Raw genomic sequence first — 26065 nt, 5'->3', positions numbered from 1 at the left:
ATGAATACTCTCCCCGCCGAAAAGGGTTAGAATCACGTGCCATCTTAACGAGAAGACGGTGCAGTCGATATTAAAGGCTTCTAGGCTGAACTACGTATATACCCTTATCCCGACTCACTACATCGATGTAAAGCTTTCCTATAACCGCTTCTTAATCTTCACAGCCTCTCGAACAAGATTAATGCGGCCATGGAGAGACGGCACGTGATTCTATCACTTCTCTGCGGGGAGAGTAGCAACAGTAGCGAGACGCGTTCAGCCTCATGCAGCGTCACAGGATGTTTCAGCCTGACGGCGCAGTGAGAGCTGCCATCTCATCATAAAGGCCGTCGTCCAGATATTTCTTTACATCTTAATGACTTTTATGTCGCCAATGTGCTCAATGTACTGCGATAGCCGTCTACAGTAGTAACTCCAGTCCAGATGCCACGGAAGTTGAGAAACCCGTTTAGGCGGAAGCCTGTGCCGCAGTCCAACTCCGTGGACAATTCTGTGCCAGGAGAGCAACCGAACCAAACTATTGAAGGCTCCAATCAATCGCAACTAGTACCGTACAACGAGGAAAACGCACCACTATCCATTGCCTTCTCGGCGTCTGATCCAGCACAGGAGCCTCGACCTTCAGTTCAGAGCTCGAGCCTTGGCCTGAATGTGCTTTATGAGCCACCTAGAACCATAGACCCCATCGCTGATATCGTCTTCGTCCATGGACTTACAGGGGGTTCGTATACTACCTGGAGGCATGAGCGGACCGGATTGTACTGGCCTCAGGAGCTTCTGGGCAAGGACCTGGGAGACGCTCGTATATTCTCGTTCGGATACGATGCAGATGTTGTCAACTTTTGGAACCCTGCGTCATCTAACAGAGTTGGCAACCACGCTGAAAATCTGCTCGGATCTCTTTCGCGTATCCGTGGCCGAACAGAATCAGTAAGCCCACTGTCTATTACAGTACAGCCAGGAGTTGTTCGAACGTCTTTACGGTAAACGCTGTCGGCCAGCTGATATATCAAATCCTCATGCGGCAGTTGCTAAAGATGGTATGCATACTGACAGTTCTCCCAGGAACATCGGAAGATCATATTTGTAGCTCATAGCCTCGGCGGTCTTGTGATCGAGAACGCCTTGTCCATCTCAAGGGGCTCTGCCGAAAAACACATCAAATCGATCGAGCAGCACACCATCGCCATTGCCTTCCTGGGCACCCCCCATCACGGTTCTGATTTGGCAGCGTGGGGCACGTTCGGTACGAAACTTTCGAGAATTGCGGCGAGACCCAATTCGGCCATTATCGAAGTCCTACAGCCAGGGTCGGAAATGCTTGCAGTAATACAGCAGGGCTTCCACAGCATCCTTCGGATTCGCAAAGATGAAGGTGCAGAGATTGCTGTTACGTGCTTCTTCGAAGAACTCCCGCTACGTGCAGTTGGCGAGGTCTGTGTTAAATCTCCCTTACTGATAGTGGCTAGTTGATACTCACATGGGCGAAGGTTGTTCCGAAGCATTCCGCCATCATACCCGGCTACAGTAGCTATGGCATCCACGCGAATCATGAGGTGAGTGAGCCTTGCTGGATACGACGCCATCTACAGAACGCGAACTTGACCTTAGCGAGTACAGGACATGACGAAGTTTGCAAACGCTTCCGACAAGGGATACGATGATGTTTTCGGAGAGGTCTTCCGATGGGTAAAAGCACTTCGCACACCTGTCGGGCAACTCGGCCAGCATTTACAAGGTTAGGACAGTGCTTCTGGTCTCACGACTACAATAGATTGACTGAGCTTTCCGTATCGACAGAGTACCTTAAATCTTTAGATCATGAAGATCTCAACGTTCGGCAAGAGAACGTTAAAGATGCGCTCACGAAGACATGTGAATGGATTTGGGACAGCCGCGGAAAGCTGTTCTCGAGCTGGTTTCTATCGTCTGGAGGCTTGCTCTGGATATCCGGCAAACCTGGCTCTGGCAAGTCGACTATCATGAAATACCTCTCCTTTAGTCATGAAAGATTTCACGAGCTAGCACGTCAGACCCAAGGCCGCCCTAGAGGCGCACAGCTCGTTATCGCTACTTACTTCCTAGATTTCCAAGGAAGTGCCTTAGCCAGATCCGTGGAAGGCATGATGAGATCGCTACTCCATCAAATTCTGAAGCAGCTGCCACAGTTGCAAAAGGCCGTTCTTCCCCACTTTGAAGAGATTAGACAGACTCGCAATGAATTCGCATGGCGACGCAGCGACCTCGAAAGAGCTTTCCAAATGGCCATGCAACGTGAGAGCAACTTCAGGTTCCTCGTTCTAGTTGATGCGCTGGATGAGTACCAAGGCGAGGAGGTCCGACTGGCTGAATTCCTCACGGCGCTCTCCGAAACCTACCCACACAAGTTGCATATATGCGTTTCTAGTCGAACAAGCGCGGAATTGAAAGATCAGCTTCGAAGATATCCGAACATCTGTATGGAAGAGGAGACAGCCCAGGATATCCAGCACTACGTCGTCATCCAATTTCAGAACATGTTATCGGGAAACGAGAGCTTCAAAAGACTTGCTGACTCAGTTATACGCGCCGCAGAAGGCGTCTTCATTTGGGTCAAACTGGTCTGCGATGAGCTGCTGCGAGCTTGGAGAAGGGGTGAAGATCCAGCCCGCCTTGATCAACGCCTAGAAGGAATGCCGAAGGAGCTCGACGCATTTTACCAACGCATCCTGGACGCACTGGACGCCGAGGATCGTGAGGAGGCCAGGCTCATGCTTAGTATTGTGACCAGCGCAATCCGACCGCTCAGACCCATTGAGTTAAGATTTGCTTTACATCATGCTGTTGGGCTTTACAATGATTTCAACAATTCTTCACTAGCAATAACTCGGGTTTTGGCAGTCTGTGGCGGCCTTCTGGAGCTCAAATTGGGTATAAATCATTCCACGGTCGATTGTGATGAAAAGGAGTTGCTTCATGTTTACCTTACCCATCGGACTGTAGGAACGTTCCTTGCAACTAGGCAGGGCAGTTTCCTAGACTTGGATAGGAACAGGTGTACCGTCACTGGAGACTACCACCTCCTCAGGGCCTGCATAAATATGCTGATTTCACTGACCGAATCCGATTTGCCTTCAGCCTGGAGAGAGGCCATCAGGTTGTCCAGCTCACTAGGAACCACCGCGGTCGAATTTGTCCCCCTGAGTGAATCACCTGAATTTGTGTTTCCAAAGATACCATTTCTCGACTATTCAATGAATCAGTGGGTCTGCCATGCGCGGCAAGCGGAAGCTGACACCGAAGAGGCCCAAACTATTCTTAGGCATCTTTCAGCTTTTCGTTTCTGCCTTTGGCGACTCCTCATGATGTGGTCGGGGTACAGCTTCTACCACAAGGAGCTGGCCGATGGGATATCGACACCAATCACGCTGCTCGAGTATGTCCTTTCCATCAACCTCGAACTGTGCGCCAAGGATTTGCTATCTCTTAATCCGTCTGACCATCCAGATGTCGCCGTGACCGATGTCAACACCAATGGAGGGATTTTTCTCTTCGCCGTTGCATACGGTGGTAGCTTCAAATTAGCTCAAACTCTCTTCGATAAAGGTGCCACCATCTCTCGATCACTGCCATACGCTTGGCGTGCTCTTGTTCGAGCGATACATCTTGAACACCCCGTTCTTGCGCAGCTATTCCTCCAGCATGGTGCCGATCCAAACGAGCGTGTGTTCTATAACAAGGACTGCATCGCCTCGCCTCTCCAAGTTGCCGTTGATTCAGCTCAGCCGGAAATGCTTAAAATTTTAGCGGACTGGGGCGTTGACCTCAACGCAACGGTTGGTTTGTACTTTGGATCCGGAACCGCCTTGCAGGCTGCTGTCGAATATGGGGATCTTGAATTGCTGAAGGCGCTTCTTGATGCTGGTGCTGATGTCAACTTTGTCGTACCTGATTGCATACATGGCACTGTCCTTGCGGCAGCCTTGTTCAGGTGGCACTGCCAGCCGCACGGGTCTTCCCCTGCTATGATTGAGTTGCTGCTCCAAAGAGGCGCAGACCCTAACTTCAAGTCGGCGTGGACCAAACAGCCGCTCATATGGGACGAAATCAAGAGGGACGACATCATGACAGTTAGCAAGCTGCTGGAGCACGGCGCCGATGCCAACGCTGTGGGCCCGCAAAGACATGGTCCGCTCTACTGGGTGCTTGCGGTCCATTCAACATCATCGTTGTCTAATGCGGGCGCCATCGGTCAAATCCTATTGCAACATGGCGCGATTCTGAGTCCACAGGACCTGGTAAAACTGGCTTCTGCAGGGGTGTTACCGCAAATCTTCACTTCTCCGTTTAACCACAAGCAGGCCTTTGAGGAATTCTTAAAGCTTGCCAAAGGAGACACCCTCGAGCCGGTGCTGCAGCGGTTGTTTGTGAGCTATGTTCGTGGTCGCCGCGCCCGACTGGACGACTGAGACATAACGCGAACAAATTAAATGTTCTTCTCAGGAAGCATTCCTGGATTCCGGATAAGAAGCTCATATAATAGCTGGAACGCTAGCCACGTGTACCAAAGCAACAGCAGCACCGTCCACAGAGCGCTAAGATAATCCTAAACTGTTCGTGAACAGCATGTCACTATCACGCTACTTGTCTTATCCCCCACCACGCATGCCTCGAAGTAAGCCCTGTCTCATCTGCCAGCCCAAAACCCCAATCCTCAAGAACCCCGAATGCCTCACCCTGGCTCCACTGCTGCCCTCCCCCTTCTCCATCAGCGCCTCAGAATCCTTCTCGCCGCCCAGCACCACTCCGCCTAAACATCGCCCACCCACCCAAACACCCCTCCCGTCACCAACCCCGCCAGCGCCCACAACGCCGCATACCCCGCCGCCCCCATCGCATCCGCGCCCTCCAAACTCCCATACGTCTGGACCCACGTATTCAACCCCGCAACACCCACCAGCACCGCCGTGCGGAGCGCCAACACCCTCGCGCGCTTACTATGCTTGCTATGCGCCCCAAACCCGAAGTTCCAGGCTATCGTCTCGGCCAAGCTCGCCGTTGCGGGGTTGAAGTGCTCCTGGCTAATATCCCCCAAGCTACTCTGCGCCCCGACCGCCGGCGTGAAGAGGAACTCCCTAGCCGCCCAGCCAAGCGGCCACATCGTGACGCACAGCGCCTGCAGACTCGCGGCATGCGCGCGCTCGAAGGTGCGGACGCCGTCGAAGTGCGTGGCCAGCCAGACGGTCAGGTTCGTGCAGAGGGCCGCGTACATGATGGAGGCGTAGACGGCGGTGCCGAGCATCATGAGTAGCAGGCGCACGGAGGTGTCGTGGATGATGAAGCGGTTGGGCACGGCGGCGCGGGGGGCGAGGGGGTTGTGGGGCGCGGAGCGCGGGCGGAGGAGGCGGATTGGGAGAGCGATGGCGGCGGTGTCGATGCCCAGGGTGAGGAGGGTGGTTAGGGGGCTGATTTCGTAGAAGGTGGACAGGAGGTAGACGTAAGGGGCGTGGGAAAGGATTGTTAGGGCGACCAGGTCGAGGTCTGCGCGGTGTTAGCGATGCTTGGTGGGAGGGTGCTTCGAGAATAGGTAGCTGAAAAGGAACGAGGCTTACCATCGAAGTTGCCATACCAGCCGATGCCCAGCTCCAGGATCTTCCAGCCCAAGAGCGAGGCGACTTGCCAATTCTCGTTGACGGTGCGGCTCACGGCTGCGAGCTCATTGCCCATGAAGCCGGAGAAGAACGTATAGAGGAAGAAAGACGATGACAGGCTCAGAATTACAAGCAGCGGGAAGCGCAATGGCGCGGGTAGCTTCGATGCTGGGAGCGGTGGAGGGCGCGTAGCCATTGGGACGGCGTCGTCGCGCGCCATTTCTTTGCGCGAGACCATGATGGAGGCAGCCGGCGATGCGGATCGAAGGAGCGACGGTGTGAAGCGGAGCGGCGTGGGGAAATGGTGGTTGTTGCGCGCGGAGTGTTTACATGGAGAAAATGAGAGGTTGGGATGGGAGGTCGCGCGGTATTGTGTCGCGCGCGTCTCACACGTCATTGCGATTTCGGTCGTGCGGAATTTCACCGCAACACCTGCATGAGTTCTATGTATGGCTTGAATTCAGAATCTGGATATCTGCACCGAAGCATGATTAGTATCTAACTCGCCATTTAGGGCCTATAGTAGCTGTTCCCTAAACTGCAAGATCAAGCTTTGGACGTTCAGCTGCCTCGTAATAGGACATCACCATGTCTACGCAGTGCTGCTCGTGGTATCTTTGTGAACTGTAATATTGATACAAAGCACACCCCTACATACAGCTATAATACAAGCCTCCACCCAGCCCCCAACCCATGAGCGGCGATGAGATATGCAACAGCATTGGAGCAACCGCCTCCAAGATGCGCTATGCTACAAAAAATGCTACAAGAACAAGGACACGCGAACAACAATATACACGGTCCAAACGAGTACAGCGTCATCTCAGAAATGAGGATGAAAAATGGCCGTACACCCAGCATGGCCTCATATACCCGAAGATTATGCTTTTATCGTGCCCCCTGCCCCCTCCTCTTCGGGTTCGCCTGCCTCTTCTTCGGCGTCGTCTTCTTCGCTGAGTCCCCTTCAATGTATTTGAGCAACTCTTCTATGCTTCTTGGATCGCGGCCCGCGACCGCCTCCCTGCCCACCGCCTCCGCCAAGCTCTGCCCAACCTGCGGCTGCGGTCTCAGGTTCGTCCTCGGCGTCAGCTGGACGCGCCTTACGCCCCTGCGCGCCTCCATGAGCTTATTCTGCTTCGCGACGCTGACGGCAGACTGGGTAAGCTGCTCGAGCCAGGACGCCGCTTCCTTGGTGTTGCGGTCCTCAGCGCCAAGCTCGTTCTTAAAGATCTTGTACGACTCCCTCATCCGGTCAACAGCGGCATGGGTATCCTTATCCAGCGCCAACGCCTGGCTAAGCTGGAAGCACACCGTCGCCGTCCCAACAGAATTCTTACCTGAGACCTCCTCGCTGATGGCAAGACAGGCCTCGAACCAGACGCGCGACTCGTGGTACGCCTTCATGGCCTGGAACATCACCGCCGCGTTATTGATAGTGGTGATGGAATCCGGGTGTCTGAGGCCGTAGACGATTTTCCACAGCTCGAGCGCGTGGCGCACGTAGGCGAGGGCGGTCGCCGTGTTGCCCGTTGCGTGCTCGAAGAGCGCGAGGTTGAGGTAGCTGAGGACTGTGTCGGCGGAGTCGACGCCGACAGTGCGCTCGAAGACGATGACGGCTTTGCGCGCGACCTCGAGGGCGGCGTTCTTCTCGTCGAGGCCGTAGAGGAGCGTGGAGAGTTGGTGGTAGACGCGTGCGACTTCGGGGTGGAGCACGCCATAGATTTGCTCGTGGAGCGAAAGAGACTCTAGGAGGAGTTCCTGACCGAGCTCTTTTTGGTCCTGGGCAATTGATACTCTGCCAGCGTCGAGGGCTTCTTCGGCGAGAACGCTCTGGGCAGTGTTAGCGCAAGTGACACACAGATCCCTTCCAGACAACCTACCTTTGGCGATGCCTCTTTGACGACAGGTACAATGTTCTGAATGTCGTCAGGGAGGAAAGTCATTGGAGGTGTAGACGGCGAGGCAGCAACCCGACTGGGCGAGCGATCCGCGTTCTTCTTTTTCTTCTTGCTAGCACCATTGACATGACCGTTAGTCTGAGGCGGAGCCCCAATATCAGAGCCGGCATCTGAACCGCTTGAGTTCTGCCCTTTGGTGAACGCATAATCTTTCGCCTCCAGCTGCAAGCCGAGCTTGAGAGAAACCTCGCGAAGCATCTGCAGCTGCTTGCCCTCTTGCACCCAGTCATTCGCAAGATCAAAACGGTAACGCATGGAGATCTGGGCTTTCACCTCTTGTTGCAGGCTTTCCGGCGTACTCTTCTCGAAACTGAAATCAGCCTCAGGGTACAGAGGTTTCAGGTCATCGTCGGTCTGAGCAGTGGGTTTGTCGTTCAGGCCAGTTCCGAGCAAGCAGTTCAGCAGGTGTGCTAGGCAGGTCGTGGCGAACGGAGCCGGGAGGTACCGCATTTTCTTGTTCGCGACATGTTTGAAGCCTCGCGCAACCATTTCTTGTATCGCGAGGCGCCTCAAAGCTTGCAACCGCGGGTTCTCTTTATCAGCAAGCGTGGCAATCATGCCAAGGTATCGCATGTTGATGCCTCTCCTGTGGAGAAGGGCGCCGAGAGACTGGCCGTCCATTGGGAAACCGACGTCGCCTTCCTGCAGGTCGTGTAGCTGTTGCTCCGTCAGTGGTGTTAACAAGCTTAATCAGAGAGTGGTGTATACCAATCGCGGAATGATTTCGTCAGTCAGGTGCTTGCATACCGCCCGCACTTCTGCCTCATCCTTTTCCCATTGCGCCTTTTCCTCTTCCGTTTGCGGGGTCTGTCCGCAGAAGACGTCTGGGTTCAAAGCGAAGTCGAAGCCAGAAATGTCAACTCGGTCTTGCTCAGGCTCCTTCTTCTCGGGCTCTGCCGTCTCAGGCTCTGCCTTTACGACCGCTGTTTCCTCTGACTCATCCTTCTCGGATTCCTCCTTCTCGGATTCCTCCTTCTCTGGCTCAGCTTTCGTTTCGGCGCTCGTGTCCTCTTCAACTTTTACGGAGGTCTCGGCGTCAGCTTCACTGGCGGGTTCATCCTTAACGTTTCCGTTAATCAGTGGTGTCTCGGAAGACTTCACAGTATCCTCGCTTGTCGCCGATCGCTTTGCTAGCTTTTCCCGGACAAAATCTCTTAACTTGACTCTGCCGTATGCCTCCACTAACTCCGGACGTAGAACAGCCATCCGGTGTGGATAGTTCTTTGCTTCGTCTTTTTCTTGATCGTCTTTCTCCGGCTCAGTCCAGTATTGCTCCAGCCACGCTACGTCTAGCGGAGTTACCCTGTACAGGTCAAGAGCATACTTCCTCCCGTCCGTGCCGAGTAAGCCTTTTGTCTCGACGCTGCCTTCGAGCTCGTGACATTTGCCTTCTTTGTCCCACACCGGGTGCTTCTTGACATGCATCGCCTTTGACAGTTGCTCGAAGAGAGGCGCAAACGCCGGGTCCTCGGCAACGACGTCCTTGCCTTCGACACCACCATAGTCGATCTGGTGCTCGCCGGGCTCCCTCTGCTTGAATATGCCAGGCACAATGCTCTGCCCAACTATGCGCTTGCCAAGGTAATCAACAACGACTGTCCCAGGAGTGAAAAGCCCGGTGATGTCCAGTTGGTTGACGGCCTTTACACCCATGACATCTTTGCCCGTTGCAACGCGTGCTGCCTCGTCGCCGCCATCTGTCGCAAACGTCCCGACGCCATCGGCGCCAAAGGAGAAGAAGACATTGTTGTAGACGAAGATCTGCGCATCCCGCCCCTCGGTGGGGTTGAGTGGCGTCACTTCCCCTCGAGCTACCAGGATCGCTCCTCGAGTGGCCGCCTCGGTATAGTCGGCAAACAGCTTCGAAGTTAGGCGCTCCCGGAATACTCGTTCTTGCACGCCATCTTTCGGAAGCTCACGCGTGGATTGAAACTCCTCGTTCCAGTCACGAAGTGAGTCTGCAACTTCTGCGCCGGTAAGAAGATAGTTCTCTTGCGTCCGCGCGATGTCCGGCTGATGGGCGTTTGCCGGTGCGGTATGAGGCAGCACGAGCCAAGGGCTTGCAGGGATGGCATTGGAAAGCTGGAAGGAGGCGATGGGGTCTTTCTTGCTGGTGTACTCCTGGTACGCTTTAAAAGAGTTCTCGAATGACGGCGAGATCTTGGATAACAGGGTAAGCAGCGAGTGTGCGACGGCTTCCTTGATTGTGGACTTCGGAGATGGATCGAACTTGCTGTTAGACGACTTATTGACGTAGAAACCGGAGACGTGGGATGTGATATGATACTGCTCGCCCTCATTCGTGGTGACTTGAAGATAGAGCAGATGGCCTTTAGCTCGCAGGTGGTACGGCGGTGGGTTCCAGGGAGATAGCGAGATGGACTTGATGGTTTTCGACGGCGGGGCTTGGTTTTGCGGCAACAGAGTCATGTACGATCCAGGGGCCTCGAAATCATAACTTGACAAGACGTCGCTTCCACCACCAGGGTATTTCGGACTGTGGCCATTCGCCTCCGGCATAACAGCATCCAACAAAGTGAGGCCAGCACTGATACCATGTAAAGTATCCGTACGGTCCCCTGCCGCTCCGATGAGGTCCCTTATCCTGATGAAGTGCATCCGCGCTTCCTTCTCTGTGTACGGGTCCTCCACCAGCGTGAGTTCAGACTCGGGCGAGATTCCAGGGACTTCTGAAAGCTCAACGTAGTCGTTAATCCGCTCGCCATTGTGCTCTAGGTGGAAGCAAGTGTACTGGTAGGTGAAAGGAAGCTCGACGATGGACTGGCGTATGTCTTGGACCTGCTCCTGTGTGGACACCTAGACGCAAGTCAGACCTCGCGATATTGACGAGAAGCCTCCGTGGTAGTCATTACCGTCACCTGTGTCTCGTGGGGCTCGTGTGGAAGCTTGATGGTGATGGCGAATACTGGACCTATTGAAAGTCGACGTTAGCAGCGTGGTCCGGGGTATAAGCATGACAAGACTGTGGTGGTTTCGATCCACGTACTGTCATCAGGCGCGTCATTCGTGCCGTGTCCAGAGCCATCGCCGTTAGATAGTTCACCGTTTAGTTTCTCGTCGCCAGTAAGTTGAAGGGCTTGTTGCGATGGCGCAGGCTCTAAACCAACAACAATGTTAGCCTGACTCCATGCCATCAAGTTGATGAAGTAGATCAGGGGCGCAGCTGGCTACATGGAGCTTTATGGGATTTACCTGTAGTCACAGCATCATTACCATTTGCAGCCATCTTCAAAGCGGAACGAGGGAACCGAAAGGATTACGAGGTGGTATGGGCAGTGAAATGAGAGACTGAACGGAGGGTCAAAACGACAAGGGCTATTCTACACGGAAGACGTATGTATTACTGTACAATGGACGACGTCTACAGATGCTGGGTTGCCTTCAGGGTGCGAGCAGCAGAGCTTCAAGAAATCCCCAAAAGACCGGAGCTTCTCGGCGCCGAACGACTCGCGCACTGCGGCGGGACCACGAGCCCATCCCTCGACCCGCCGGGAGTTCACGGCCAGCCGCCGGAATCTCTTACTGCTCCTCATGATACTGTCAGAAGCGATGCGACAGCTGTGTTTTCAGAAAGAAAGTATTTCAGTGCCAACATGCCAGCGATCGAGTCGCGTGCTCAGTTGATGAGGCGCGACTCCAATGCTTGCCGTTGCCAAGCCCGGTGCATATGGAAGCCGCGTTCTTCAGCGAGAGCCGGGTCGTTCTCGAAGGCGGGATTCCACTTGCGCAAGGGAGCCCTACAGACAGCAATCGCATCTTCGATATCAACCAGCAACTGGTTAACATGCATGATCTCAATTGACCCGCTTGAAAGCGACAACATTACGTCGGGTGGTTGAGTGGTGCTGGAACAATCAGGGAGGCACCTCACGTGCAAACGCGTGGTCAGCAGCCACAGCAGCCATAACATGTACAAGGCTGCACTGCGGACCCCATTTCGCGCCCGCTGTGCACGCAGGAGTCTCCCCCCAGAGCTACTGCATCATCTGTCGGCTTACAATGGAGCTCCGGCAACTCTCCTTACTGCCCCAGCCAGGAGATGGGTATCCGGACCACCTGGGCCAAACCCTACGCCAAACCCTGGGCCGGATCCGGTCGACGATGCTGCTCCCAAGGACGACTCATGGGAGGAGAGAAAGGAACGCTGGAAGGGCACGGCCTACAAGATGTTCGAAAGCGCCCTGACGACATTTGCTTCAATTTCGATCCTTGGGTAAGTACCGCCATCCTCAGACCAGTCTGTTTGTCCAATAAAGCTGGCACACGTCTCCTTCCTAGTTACTTCAATAACCTGGATCGTTTTCCACATTTCCTTGTTGTTGAAGGATGTATCTCTAAGAAGTATATACCATGCACGAAATCTGTGCTCCTGGACGTCCCCTCGAACTTCGAGATGATCTTGGCAGGGTCAGTCACGTGCCTGGAAGATGACTGACACCAAATTCCAGTATTGTCGGGTATAGCTACACAAGATATTACAAATACCTAGTATTGGAGAAAATGGACAACGCATTCAAGCCCGGCGATCCAGTTCTCAATCTTGCAGCCAGGTCAAAGGGCCGGAGATTGCACAAAGACCAAGAGGACGACCAAGATCCAGACTCGACAGAAGAGCGCTGGATCCCCCGAGTCGAACAGGACAAGATCGACGAGATCGTCAACGGAAAGAGCAAAGGTCATTACTGGCTTCTGATCGGCGAGAAGGGCACCGGCAAATCCTCCATGCTGATCGACGCTATGTCGAAGATCGACGGCGAGGGCGTTGCCATGTTCGAAGCACATGCAGACATGGAGATTTTCAGGGTCCGGCTCGGCAAGGCCCTGGACTTTGAGTACCACGAAGACAACATCGGGGCTCTGTTCTCCATCCGTGGCCCTCGAGACGCTTCGGCTATACTCGACATCGAGCGGGCGTTCAACAAGTTGGAGAAAATCGCGCTCAGGCGGCGGGACAGAGTTGGGAGACCGCTCGTGTTGATTATCAATTCGGTACATCTGCTTCGCGACAACGAGGATGGACGAAACATGCTCGAGCTGATACAGCAGCGTGCCGAGTCGTGGGCTGCGGCGAATCTGGCGACGTTGGTTTTCAACAGCGACGATTACTGGGTTTACGAACGGCTCAAGACCCTGGCGACTCGGATGGAGGTGATGCCGGTTGGTGACCTTCCAAAAGACAAGGCGATGGTCGCGTTGCGGAATTATCGCATGAAGTATTATCAGGAAACTCCCTCAGAGGAAGAGCTGGAAGCGGTCTATGATAAGATCGGCGGAAGGCTAACTCACCTGAACCGCATTGCGAAGTCTAAGAACATGACGGCGGTATGCGAGCGGATCTGCCGAAGAGAGAAGACATGGTTTCTGAACCAGGTATGTATGCGCGGTGGCATCTTGCGCCAGCGTCTTGCGCCAGCAGAGGCTGACACGCGGCTAGTGCGGTATTCTAGGGGAGGAAATGGACGACGACGTCATGGATCAGCAAAAGTATGCGGTAAGTCACTGGCACTCCGTGCATCCACAGCTGCACATGTGCTGACCTCACGAGTCTGCCGCCATGGTTCTCGCAAAAGCTCTCGTGGACATGGAGAAGGAGATGGACAAGACGTACGACCCGAAAAAGGGCCACATACTCCCGCAGATGCCACTCCACAAGGCACGCGAAGTCATGACGAGAGCCGACTTCATCCAGAGCTACGACCACGTAAACATATTCACAATCGACTTTGATGCCTTCGTCCGTGCCGGTAAGCTGAAGACGAGTGCCTCCATGAGAGTATCAGCGAAGCTAACACTGCAGAAGATTCCGTACCCATGATGCACGCCTTCAGAGAGATATGCTCTGCAGAAGGCTTCGACGAGTTCTTGCAAGCAACGCTTGACCGCATCTCGGCTATTGAGAGCTTGGGTAGGACGAGGGAACTGACTATCAAAGATCTTTGGAATGGTGGACAGTACAAGATCACTACACGCAATGCGAAAGGCAACGTGGAAAAAGACATTACCTTCTTGGTTAAACCTGGTAAGGAGGATGAGGACAAGGACGATGATTGATCCATTGGAGTCTCATGGCTCCCATTTGTGAGGGTTGGTGTTGCCGATGTCTTGCGAGCGGTGTACAAGATGCGCGGCATTTTTAAGACAGTGGCAGAAGCCAGTTTGTGCTATTCTTGTACATATAAATTCAAAGCTTTGGACTCGACATGATGACTTCTATCGTTGTTGTATCTGCGTGTCCTCCTGAGGGCATTCTAGAAATACGTTGATGTATATACACCACTGGCGTGCGATCTCACCTGAGAGATTGATGCCTTACAGCCTTGCGCTTTCGGATTGCCCGAATCGGCTAGCCCGCTTTCTTCCGCAGTAACAACATCAACACAAACAGTCGACCCTTGGATCCTAAGAATGACCACAATTGCTCGCAATCATGTTCTACTCGTAGTATGACAGACTAATAGAGCTTTTTGCATCATAGCTGTGACATTGTATGGTGCGTCAGACGTCGCACCACGCTATACGGAAATGAAGCAGCTGACACCACTCGCTCAGATATCGCAAGCATGAATTACCACTCCGCATATACCAGACCGTCTCAACTTTTTTACGAAAACACCTCGCCCGAGGACCTTCGTACACCCTGGACCACAGCCCGCTGTAACCGCCTTCTTCGTCCTTTAACCTCTCGGCTCGCAGCGCTGCGCAAACTTAGGAAAGAGCACAACACTGGCACTACAAGCTCTCAATCTAGACCACTGAACCATACGTCTGCATTGCAACAACCAGTCCAAACTTGTACAAGTACTGGACGTCGAAAGTCGGGCGAGCGACGTAAAGGGAACGATCCTGATTGGGTACCTTTCTCAGCGCGCAAGAAACTGAAGCGGAAATACGTTGGTCGGGGCCCTGGAGCACCTCCTTCAGAAGCATCTGGACCGAAGTCCTTGGCGGAAAAAGGGAGGCTGAGTAGCCAGCCTGGCGAAATCTGCGTCCCTACACCTCTCATAGCAAGGCATGAGCGGGCCGATGAAGCTGGCCAATACTCGGACAACGGCGTCTCTCAAGGAGAAATGACCGAGGCGGACAGGCTAAAAACAAGCTTATGGTGCATGAAGGCGCCGAACAACCAAGAACCAGAACCGAGAGGCTATCTTCAGAACGTCCAGCGAGTGGTCGCACAACCGGACGAGACGCTGCTGAATAAGCTTTTCGACAGTTTCAGCAAGCTCCTCGTAGCGACCGGCCACACAAAGCAGCCGATACCCCAGCGACAACGGAAGGGCGCAGGTTCGCTCCTGTCCACATGTTTGCGCCAAGTTCCATCTTACATCGCGCTGGAAGAGTATTGGCAGCGCGAAGACTCCGGAAATGACAGATCCGACATCTCTATGGAAGTCTATCAAGAACTTGAACAACTAGGCTCTGCGCCAGGGCAAGGTTGGAAGGGTCTGAAGGAAGTAATCCGCGCGCATGGAGTGGCTCTAGTCGCAGAAGCAATATCAGAAGGCCTACTGGACGAGACGTGGGTGGAACGCTTCGTACGTCAGTGTATGAGCCAGCGCGCATGGAGCGAGTCCCAACAATTAATAGCCGCTTCCATCTTGGTCCAGCAAATCTCTCAATATCCTATACACCTGGGCGCAGAAGTCGGACCATTCCGCTGGGTGCATCGTCTGATTCGAGAGGCCCCGTTTTCAGATGACACAGAGCGTCGAGGCTTTCTTTATCGTCAGCTTGAGAAGATGCTGCGATCTGGCCAAATGCAAGCGGAGTGGCTTTCAACGGGTCAGTTCCAGCCGTACTGGACGGGCATCATCAGTGATATTTCTGAAAGAAATGATAGCTATTCCTACGCTGTCGAACTCTTACGGACAGCTGTTCTGGCAAGTTGTCGGCTCTTGACTCATCCGGACAATGGTGACAATGCATATGCACAGGGCACTAAGTGTTCGTCTGGATTTGCTGCGCAGTACGGGTGGGGATGTTCCTCCGCCGTTCCGAGTACTAGAATTACTGCGGCATTGAACAACACTATCTCGAGTCTCATGACTACCTTGGCCACAGTTACTATAGCTAGTGAGAGCCAGCAAGGGCATCGGGACAACAAAACGGACAACATCCTGTGGCCTCTCGAATCCATTGCCATCGACATCCTGCGCAGATATCCCACCATTCTTGACGACCGCTCATCGCTCCAGCGCGCCATCACCGTTCTAGCATCTCTCCTCCTCGCCCGCGCAAGGGCCTGCACGCTTCCGCAGCCGCTGCTCCTAGCCAACACCAACCTCATAATCCAAACGATGGAGCGAATCTCAATCGATGCCGCGTCGGATACGTTCAGTCCACTTGACACGATTCCAGGCCTCGTCTGCTCCGTCGCTCGCTGCCGCAGCCGCCCCTTCCGAAGCGACGGCTTCGTTGAACTGCAAAACCTGGTGCAGACATTGACCACTTTTCACGATCCTCAAACATCGTCGCACTCGAAATGGTTCATGCGCCGCCTTGCCCTCGATAGCGCGCTCGAATATGCGGAGGGCACCAAGATACCAGAACACTTCGCCCTCGCGCGCAGCATTGAGCAGTCTCTCCGAGAAGTAACATCAATGCCGACCGAATCCCCCTTCAAGAAATCTGGCGCGTCGGCGACGAAGGGCAGAGGCTGGCGCTGGGAAGAAGGCCTCAGCGAATGGGTCACCGTTACGCCAGCGCCTACAGCCAGATTGTCCGCTCGGCATTTGACCGCCCTGCCATCCCCAGTATCTGAACCGGAGCGTGCTTCGCCTATGGTCATTATCCACAGGCGTCTGCTAGGCCTTGGAGCGAGGGATATGCACGACACGCCGTGCAGGCGCTCATTATCAAGCATGTTGCCAAACGCTGGCGAGCTTGACCTGAACTCCAGCCCTGTCCCTACAAGATTGCCGCCCCAGGAGCCAAGGCCGCTGAAGCGCTGTCGAGACGTGGAAAACACAGACGAGACACGAAGGAGCAAGCGAACGAGGGCAACAGTTCCGCCTCAACGCTCAGGCGACATAACAAACACCTTCTCGAAAGCCGAGGCTAAAGAATCTTCCCCATTCTCGTCCGAAGCCGACAGCGATGCCTTCATCCCCCCACCTACTCGCAAGGTTCGGCGAGCAGCCACTTCGATAAAACCTCGCCTCGTCGCTGACGACGAGGACGAGCTGTCAATGAACGAGCTACGTTCCGGCCGCGCAAGGAGTCAGCCCGTAATCCGTAGGGGCCCTATGCTTCCCAAGAAGCGCCAGTGCCTACGGAGGTCATTGTCCATAATGTCTGCGCGCAGCGAAGGGGCTTACGCGAATGTTGATGAAAGTGAAGACGAGTTGAGTTTCGGCTAAGGCGCGACGAGGGAGGCGGTCTGGTGCATTGGGCGGTCTGGTTGGAATTGGAGCATTGGATGTGTGCTTTGGGGATACCCGTTGCGAGGCGTTTACATTTTGGCTACCGGGGGCTGTTGGAAAGCGGGAGAGTGTGCGTCTTCGGATAGACGCCTCAACGAACTTTGGATCTTACTTCGAAACGCATCTGCAATATCGTGATTGTTTCCTGAAGCCCTGCAGCAGCCCAGCGGTGCAAGTCGTTTGATCAGGCCCGTTCAACGCCGTTCCCACTCAGCATCGTTCAGGACGCCGTTCGATCGCCCAAGGGCCATCCAGAAACTTCGTTGCCGCATCTTTGCTCGAACTCGTTCAACCCCAGATTCACGATCAAACTGGACTCGTGATCTCGTCGATTGCAGAGCAGCTAGACTGATTTCATGTGATAGAGAGTAAATGAGGCCAGCAGTTTAACTCCTCGATGCATCGATCACCCAAGATGTTTCTAATTCGTCCACCTCCGGGGCTATGAATTGCTTTCAATGCGGCGACGAGCTTTCCGCATGCCCCTTGGCCGTTAGGTCGAAAGCAATTGCAGCTGCAAAGCTGCGAATGTTGTAAGGTACAAATAACGAAGCGGCGTTCGTGATAATCTAAACTCTTAAGTTCCGTAGCCGTCCGACTTAATGCGAGGGAGGGAGGATCTAGCGTACAAGCGTGAGGTTTTCCATAAACCTTCAGCGCATGCAGGGGTGAAATCAAGCCGTTAGAGGAACTTATACTCAATAGAGACTTCGGATATCAATTCTTTCGATTAGCCGATGACCATCGGCGGCAATAAAAAGAGGGTTGCTGAACGGTCCACCTCCTGAGCAGATACACCTCCTTCGCACCGTGGTATAATCACTCAACGCTATGCCAAGATCCTGGAGACCGTAGTAAGCATGCTCCGGATAGGCTGAACGACCGACACAGCGATTCGGTCCATAACGAAACGGCACAGTCCGATCGTTGGGATAACGTATCAAACTTTTGACCCAAACATTGAAAAAGGACATTTGTTTGAAACTCTCCCACTCCGTCAACTTGAGTGCTTCAGTCTCCCTGCCATCGTTCCGAAGTCTTCCTCAAAAGTGTTCGAAACCAAACACTCTTCCTCAGACCCCATCAACCCCCATTGGAACCATATACTCTTCCTCAACAAACAACACAATCAAACACAAAATCTCTACCTTATTAAGCTCAACAATCATGGCCGCAACCACATCACACCAACCCACGACCCTCTTCACCATCCCTGAATAGCGAATTTCGTAACAAATCTACAACCACGTCCTCAACCTCACCTCCGGGCCCCCCAAGCCCGCTTTCCTCTATACCCAAAAAAAAGCAGACTCGGCACCCGCGGCGGCCGCATCGTCTGCCTCGAGACCCGCCACCACCCGCCACCAGCTCCAGGACAAACCGACAACTGCGGCACGAAGTCCTCTTGCTCTATTACAGCGCATACGAATGGCACCTCTGGCTGCCGCGGCAGCAGGACCTCTTTACCCGCTGGATCACGGACGCCGTGGGCGAGGCACTTGTGCCGTGGGTGCAGAGGCTGGTTATTTCGGCGACGGCGGAAAGCGATCGGGCTTCTCAGCTTCAACCTTGCAAACCACGGCGCGCGTTGTATCCGGTTTACGACGTTTTTCGGTTCATGGAAGTCGCCCTCTTCCTGGCACCGCATCTTGGGGCCGACAGGGTGGTCGTAAGGAGCGCAGTCGGCGGAGACGAGTCGTGTGTGCAGAAGACGTGGGCGAAGGTGGGGTCGGTGGTGCAGAAGTTGGTTGGGGGCGAATGCTGAGGAGTCCAGGGAGGCTGGTAAGGACTATGCGCCGGAGTGGGCCCCAGGCGGTACGAGACCGGCTTGGAGTGATGACGATCATCGCAAGTTTTTGGAGGGTGAGACACGTCTCTCGAGTCGCGAGCAGCCGGTGGGGTGATCTTGTAGAATGTGGTCAGGATTGTAGAGGCTCTCGCGCCGTATTAGAGCCCGTATAGAAACTGCTCATCCTCGTCCCTCCGCACGACTTCCTCCACTGCTTCTACAAACCTTGTCCCAGTAGCTCCGCTCTCCCTTATCCAGTCCCTGAGTTTCAGCATGATCTTTGAATAGTGTCGTCCCTGCCTTGAGCCTACAGCCCTTTGTCTCCGCCTCCTGTTCTCTCTCACAAGCAGTACACCAAAGGCTGCATACCCCATCCACGCCGCCGCAACACAAAGACAGGTGACAGCAAGTGGTGTCGTATATCCAGGCGAATACTTCGGCGCGAACAGCAGGGCCGAGAAGACACCAGCGAGGTTGCCCCAGCCGTTGATACCGAGCGCTATCGCCCTCTTCCCAGGGTTGGGAATGTTGTTGGTCAGCCAGACAACGGTTAGCGGTGAGGCTATGAACATGCCGGACAGCAAGATGCAGAGCGCGAAATACCGCAGCGCCGGTACAGTGGTTGGGAGTAGTGCTGTGCTGAGCAAACCAATAATAGTAAGGCCAAGGCCTGCAAGGATAGGGACAATGCGTTGGTGAGTTTTGTCGGACCAGTGGGTGAATGCGTAGAGCACGGCGGCGCCGCAGAGGAAGGGAGGCACAGTCAGGAGGTTGGTCAGGGCTGGCGAGGAAGGAGCCAGGGGTTGTAGAACGAGAGGGAGGAAGATGGCAAAGGCGGTGGTGGGGAGGGCGGAGAGAATGTTGACAGCGAGGAGGTAGAGGATTTTCCAGTCGAGGAAGGCGGAGAGGATGTCTGTTGTGGAGAGGCCGGTGTCGGCGGTATAAGACGGGAGGGGAGCGGGTCGAGGACCGCGGGATGAGGAACTACTGTGACCCATGAGGCCTTCCACTTCTTCTGAGGTCGACGGATGTGCATCTTCTTCTTCTGGGCCGGCGTCGTCTGCCTTGCTAGGCCGACGTGGCTCCTGCCTATCCCGGCTCACCCTTGCCTTCGCCCACTCTTGCTCTTCTCGGTTGAGGAACCACGCCGTCTCGACACGATGTGGCAGCCATAGGAAACCAATAAGGGCTAGTAGGATGGTGGCACAGCCTTCGATCAGGAAGAGCACCTGCCAAGGTCTCCAGTGAGTGCCATCTACAGGGCGATCCGCGTCCCCCTTTGGGAACCGTGAAAACACGGCAAAGGAGAGCACACCACCGAGAGCTCCGGCTACTGCATACTGGCCGTAGAATAGGGCCAGCCGTCTGCCGAATTCATACCGTGTGTAGAAGAGTGAGAGGTACGAGACCGTCACCGGGTAGAAACCGGCTACCATCTTGCGTCAGCGTGTTTGGTATCAATGATATTATGAAGCACAATATACCTTCAAGCATCCCGATAATAGCTCGCAACAGGATTAGCTGCCACCTCGCTCGCACCCAGATGTGTAAGGCTGTACACAGGCCCCATACTGTCATGCAGCCGGGCACCCACCTTGCCATGCCATGCTTCCGGCCGAATGCAGCACCCACAGGCTGCAGCGCGACGAAGAAGGCGAAGAAGACGGCGACGGCGGTGTTCAGATCATGTTTATTCAGCCCGATGTCCGCTGTAAAGTTTGCGGTCTCCGCATTTCCGATCTAGTGGTTGTCAGTATTACAAATCTGAGCAAAGTGGTGTCTGACGCTCAAATCTGTTGCGGGGGGAATAGGCAACGCCTTCTGACAGGATAGTTATATGAGTGCTGGTATTAACCGGTGACAAAGGACATCGTAGAAGAACATACTGGGAATGCTAAAAACTTTATGTCGGTAGGTTTTATGAGAAGATGAGCTTACGTTCGCACGATCCAGCGAGTTGAAGAGGAAGAGCAGAGCTAGGAACGGCAGAAGGATGAGATCGAGCTTGCGGACTGTCCGGCGGTCCAGGAGGGCCTCATGGCGGGTGAGCCTTGCGGAAAGCTGGTCTTCAGACATGTTATTCGCATGCGCGTCGACATCGGTGCTTGGGGCACTTGCAGCTGGATGAACAGCAGTAGAGATGCTGCTGAGCTCGTGCTCTTCCTCCATCCTATCTGTCCACTTATCGGTTTACTGCGGCGAGGGGAGGTGTCACACGTCCGCTCTGGTCCGAGGTCGGGAGCGGTAAGCGGCCATGCTCGTACCGCCGGCGGGTCTCACAGCAGGCTCGTCTGCACTAAGTCAGACTCCATCAAGGTGACGCTTGTGAATGATGTGCAAGGCGATTCAACAGAAACGGCGTCTGTCTCCTAGTAGATGCAGTTCTGGCAAGTGTTGTGCTTGCGCTTTGCAGCAAAACACCAAGATCAACAGGGTCCAACACGCAAGCAGGGGTAGGTCAATGTGCTTTCCTAAGGTACCTTACAACCCGCCTTCCGTCGCGTTGCTTACTGTACCAATTGACGCTTGACTCTCTCGCTATCCTCCAGCATATGATCCTTCTTTCTTCCCTTTTATTCATTCATCACTTGAAGCCGGTTGTCAGACCATTCTGCTGGAGCACTCACCACATTTCCAATTCTAACCTGCACACACCGAATCTCTCCACAATATGCTTGTCACTTTCCTACTCCGTGTCTCCTCTGCCAGTTCTACTACTCCCTGTATGGTCCCATCATCTGCAAGACAAACACTATCCTATCACTCACCTCAATCATCAACTCAGCATCGCTTGAAGCCCGTTATCAGTCGCACTTTGCCGCACCGTCTTATTCATCTAGACCGTTATTACGGCCACTTTCCCCTATCAAGTGGTTGATATTCGAGGTGAGTTTCCCTTTCATCTTTCTTTCACCCACATACATAAACCTTATCATACGGATCGAGAGTATCGGTCTGCTAACGTTGCCATTCATGTATACACTTCCGATATCTGTGGTCCGGGTGGATTGATCTTCCACATGCGTGAGTCAGATTGCTTCTGGTCTTCATCTCACTTCGTCGCTCTGCTACAGCTCCCGCACTTCTACGACTATTTAACGCCATCCCTGGAGTCCGGGTCTATACCAGCCACTCTCTTGTCTCTCCAACAACACCCGCATGCTTGACGATCCAGTCTTGTGTTCAATGCTGACGGTTGTAACTCATACGAAGGCCCTACAAGCTTCTACCCTATCTACTCAGTACCCGTCAATCCCACCGCCAATATCACTCCAACAACCACCGACAACATGTCCGCCCGTCACACCAGCACCGCCAACATTCCGGAGTCTCCACGGCCGACAAACCAGCCTCAATGCTCCGACTGCCGACACCAAGCCGGGCGATACGACCAAAGTGTGGGACCCGCCGAGGAACGTCGTGGTCCGAAGTGGCAGCAAGAACGCGGTACGTTGGGATAACACTGCAACGGGTACCACCAGCAGCACCGATGAAGTCCAGAGAGGAAGGGCCCGACATCTATCACCCACCCGTATTCAGACCAACAACCAGGAGAACGTACGGAAAACAATAACCTCTAGCAAACTTCCCAAGAGCCGGATTCAGCCAAATTGCTCCAGCATTTCGTTGCCGATGAATCTGAAAGCGAGAGCGACAATTCCGATGTCAGATGACCCGTGAAGCTTGTACTGAAAGCCGAATCCAAATCCAGACCCAGGTCTAGACGCCGTGACCTGGGGCGATATGCTCTTCCTCCTCCTCTGTAATGCCCGCGCCCGCAATGTGCCACCTGAGCTGCAACCGCGTCAACTCCGCGCGCAGGATCTAGGTTGAGACTACGAGGGCTCGATACCCTGCCGCCACCTCGTAGCGACCCTGAGCGCCTTTCCGTGGTGGTGCTTCGCCAGACAGCACTGTCTAGTCAGACGCCACATCCGAGGCGGACATGACGAAACCTTCAGTATCCTCCCAGCCTTCGGCATGAAAGCTGACCCGGATCCTCTAGAGCACAACAAGACACCTATGCTAGCTACCAAAGGCCGCGGCCACCTCAAGCTCATCAAGCCATTGCTCGGGTAAGACATTTTCGACTCTAAGCGGCGCAATCGGAGGGTAAGACTTACTGGGAGGTCGCCGAGGAACGCCGTGACCCGAGATGGTAGGAAGAACGTGAACCTTGAAAGATCATTACAGCGCGTATCATATCGACAACTCCGCACGTGAGATCGGGAAGAAGCGGACAAAAGGAACGCCTTCCGAATTGTAGAAGTGCACCCTCGTGTAACTAGATTGCCGGCTTTAATTGATAGACAGTTGATAGATGACGCTTTCTGTGACCTGTAGCTGGTGATACTGCCTACGATTTGCTCAAATGGAGAGGAAAACTTCGGTTCTCAATTTGGAATTGAGGTTGCTACCGGTAAGGGTTCCTTGCCACGGCTACAGCACAGTATACATGACAATTTCTGGCGTGGCCTTCTCGGTCATGCTTAGAGTTAGCCGTGATGTAACAAGACAATGGCTACTCGTGAATGCCAGAATGCTTCGACGACCGTAGCACTCAACTTCATATGCTGAGTAGTGGATTCAAAAGGGAGTCTTACTGAGTGTGGTTGTAGGTCAGCGTCACGTGCTAGGGCGAGGGCGCTGACCGCGGTAGGGCTGAAAACGTCAGGGCCGTGCGCGTTGTTTGGGTTTGTGTATCGAACTCATCCCCCACCGTCACGCTATCAGAACAGCCACAACACACCATTCGCATATCAATCCTGCTGTCGCGCTCGATCCTTAGCCAAAGCCTAACACAGTCTCAACCATCGTTTCAGGTTGAAAGCTCTACAGAATTCCAGCACTGTGAGCAACATGGTCTTTACAAGGCGCCGGTCGTCGAGATTGCTCGGCACTCCACAGGTGAGTCTATATGGCATAATTCTCCACAGTCCAGCAAGGCCCGCGCTTTCAATTCTTCTGCTCTTAGACATTGGATAAACCTCCGTGGTTCCGTGTCCGCTAAGAATTTACTGACTAATACTGCTCTCTAAGCGCGGTGGCAGCGTTCAAATCATAACAGCAACGGAGCGTATCGAGACGACGGCAACTGCCACACCATCCCATCTTCCTTCTCTGTGCGAGCGAGATGAAACTCCCGATCCTATCACCACAGCGATTCCGAGTGTCCTGAAGACTCCGCAGACGGAAAAGAAGCATACGTCCTTCTTCGCCAACTTTACTACACGCACACCAAAGAACAAAACGCCCATCCAGCCCAGCAATGAGGAAATGCACCCACACCATCATCAAGCGAGCACAGCGAAGCCATTGGACGAGGCCCGCTGGTTGGGATTTCTCAACAAGGGAGCACATACCGAGCCAGTCAAAGGCGTGAACAAGATCCCCGCCGTAGATGTCACACCTTCAAAGACACCAGATCCTTCTAAGAATCCCTTCTCGTCACCCGACTTCAAGTTCACATTCAGGAAGCAGTCACTGGAGCTCAGTCCTGCGGCTCGGAAGATGATGGCAGAGAGCCGAGAGGAAGCCGCAAAAGTACGGGCTCAGATGGTCGCTCAGCAGGACGAGTTCGCGGCCAGGCCGGCAGTTGAGGACGCGACGGGACGAAAGATTGCTCAGGCCAAAGGCAAAGCTAGCCGGTTCAGCGATGTCCACATGGCTCAGTTCAAGAAGATGGACTCCATCGCCAACCATCCGTCAGCGTTCCGTACGGACCCAATCCGGGCTGTCCAAGGCGGCACATCCCTCAAGCGGACTCAGTCCAAGGCAGATCTGGGGGGTCGCGAGAGTGGGCCGTCTCGTACCAAATCCCAAAAGTCGCAACACCCAGCACGTGAAGAAGTCATGTCGGGTCCAGCCAAGCGGGCCAAGCACCGGCCGGAAGACGACACCTCTGTTGCGCGTCCAGTATCTCGTGACACTACCTCAGATGAAAGCAAGCCGTCCACACCTAAGGGCATGGGCCTGATCCGGTCCAAGTCTGGTATTCCTCAACTGACCTCCAGTCTCACGACTCCCACCAAAGCCTCCCTTGCTCGCTCTCAGAGCGTCAAGTCTATGAAGACGTCTATGATCCCATCGCTCGCTCGATCGCCTTCTGTGAAGTCTCTCGCCGACCCACAAGTAGCGGATGCTAGGCGGGAAGATTACGCTTCTCGTATGAAGTCGGCTGTAAAGTCAATCCTACGCGGCCCCCAGCGGCTCTACTCGAATGATCCGGCTAAGATTGCTGCTGGTACTCACATCGCTACGCCGAAAGGCAAAGTCGACCTCAACAAGGATCTTCCCAGCGTTCCCGCGACTGCTCCTGTAGCAAAGCACGTCAACTTCACATCGAGTACTCTTTACAAAGCTTTGCATGATGATGCTGCTCTGGCATCTCCTTCCGCGGCGCATTCCGCAGCTAGATCTGCGTCTGAGAAACCGGAACGCATGGCTTCACCAATCCCTTATCCCAGCTTGCCGGATCGTGAAACGATCACGAATCCAAATGCTTCGCGCAGACTGACCACGGGCGGCATACCCGCAGACTTCACCTTCCGCTCCGACAAGCCCATCTCCTTCGGCCCAGCGACCGCAGGCAAAGGAACGATCCGACCAGTCCGCAACAGCGACGCCGTGTCCTTTGCCAATCTTCCTGGCATGCCTACTGGGGCTTCGCCTGTGAAGCGTAAGCTGGAATCGGTGAATGAGACCTCCGATAAGGAGAACGAGGAAGAGGAGAGCCGTCCTGTAAAGAAGTCCAGACCAACCGAGCAGCCACCGGCACCGAAAGCGCCCGCTAGCCGGCTTCCTAAGCGTATGAAGCGTCAGAGCGGCTTGAGCCAGGCCAGGCTCAACATGCTTGCTATGCCGAAGCGAAGGAACGTCTGAATGTCAGACATCTTGACTTCAGACCAAAAAGCATAGGATCCTTCTCACTAGAGTTTCACTCGAGAGTTTTAGGTCGTCGAACGGATACCTCACCCTCGACGGGCCCTTTCCAAACTTAAGCGCCGACAAATCATCTCTCCGCATTCCATGATTGGCTTGCAGTTACATTCCAGTCCGTCGGGACCGCTATGGCAACCTGACTTGAACGACTTTCCTCGATGTTTGGCGTTACGACCTGCTTACACCGAGCCCTCGCTGGGTGGAAGATAGTACTTTTTACTTCACTTGCATAGGGTTCCCTTTACCAGGCCGCTGCGGGATGATACGAGTTGATCTGTTGGGTTTTTTCTTGCCTTCGGAATG

The 26065-nt window shown here is 54.2% G+C and overlaps 7 protein-coding genes across 7 annotated transcripts; 4 read left to right on the top strand and 3 right to left on the bottom strand.

The window, feature by feature from the left end:
• Positions 1 to 423: 423 nt before the first annotated feature.
• On the top strand, positions 424 to 4448 carry W97_02700 (uncharacterized protein; the record flags this gene model as incomplete). Its single annotated transcript, XM_007780599.1, has 5 exons — positions 424 to 930; positions 1066 to 1434; positions 1491 to 1556; positions 1621 to 1738; positions 1801 to 4448. 5 exons carry the CDS (start codon positions 424 to 426, stop codon positions 4446 to 4448), a joined length of 3708 nt encoding a protein of 1235 aa, XP_007778789.1.
• A 341-nt stretch (positions 4449 to 4789) lies between these two features.
• W97_02699 (uncharacterized protein) lies at positions 4790 to 5868 on the bottom strand (the record flags this gene model as incomplete). The annotated part of the gene is made up of 2 exons (XM_007780598.1): positions 4790 to 5520; positions 5592 to 5868. The coding sequence occupies 2 exons, from the start codon at positions 5866 to 5868 to the stop codon at positions 4790 to 4792; spliced, it is 1008 nt and encodes a 335-aa protein (XP_007778788.1).
• Positions 5869 to 6518: 650 nt separating this feature from the next.
• W97_02698 (protein TIF31) lies at positions 6519 to 10835 on the bottom strand (the record flags this gene model as incomplete). The annotated part of the gene is made up of 7 exons (XM_007780597.1): positions 6519 to 7460; positions 7511 to 8245; positions 8297 to 8596; positions 8690 to 10405; positions 10462 to 10520; positions 10596 to 10706; positions 10802 to 10835. The coding sequence occupies 7 exons, from the start codon at positions 10833 to 10835 to the stop codon at positions 6519 to 6521; spliced, it is 3897 nt and encodes a 1298-aa protein (XP_007778787.1).
• Positions 10836 to 12109: 1274 nt separating this feature from the next.
• W97_02697 (uncharacterized protein) lies at positions 12110 to 13660 on the top strand (the record flags this gene model as incomplete). Its single annotated transcript, XM_007780596.1, has 4 exons — positions 12110 to 12979; positions 13044 to 13100; positions 13155 to 13353; positions 13410 to 13660. 4 exons carry the CDS (start codon positions 12110 to 12112, stop codon positions 13658 to 13660), a joined length of 1377 nt encoding a protein of 458 aa, XP_007778786.1.
• A 509-nt stretch (positions 13661 to 14169) lies between these two features.
• Positions 14170 to 16968, top strand: W97_02696 (uncharacterized protein; the record flags this gene model as incomplete). Its single annotated transcript, XM_007780595.1, has 1 exon — positions 14170 to 16968. One exon carries the CDS (start codon positions 14170 to 14172, stop codon positions 16966 to 16968), a length of 2799 nt encoding a protein of 932 aa, XP_007778785.1.
• A 2010-nt stretch (positions 16969 to 18978) lies between these two features.
• Positions 18979 to 20989, bottom strand: W97_02695 (uncharacterized protein; the record flags this gene model as incomplete). The annotated part of the gene is made up of 3 exons (XM_007780594.1): positions 18979 to 20249; positions 20305 to 20560; positions 20759 to 20989. 3 exons carry the CDS (start codon positions 20987 to 20989, stop codon positions 18979 to 18981), a joined length of 1758 nt encoding a protein of 585 aa, XP_007778784.1.
• Positions 20990 to 23680: 2691 nt separating this feature from the next.
• W97_02694 (uncharacterized protein) lies at positions 23681 to 25702 on the top strand (the record flags this gene model as incomplete). Its single annotated transcript, XM_007780593.1, has 2 exons — positions 23681 to 23728; positions 23861 to 25702. 2 exons carry the CDS (start codon positions 23681 to 23683, stop codon positions 25700 to 25702), a joined length of 1890 nt encoding a protein of 629 aa, XP_007778783.1.
• Between the last annotated feature and the right edge of the window lie 363 nt (positions 25703 to 26065).

This window comes from Coniosporium apollinis (genome assembly GCF_000281105.1).
Source record: "Coniosporium apollinis CBS 100218 chromosome Unknown supercont1.10, whole genome shotgun sequence".
In the NCBI taxonomy this organism is placed as follows: Eukaryota; Fungi; Ascomycota; class Dothideomycetes; genus Coniosporium; species Coniosporium apollinis.
This window is presented reverse-complemented; position numbering and strand designations above follow the sequence as displayed.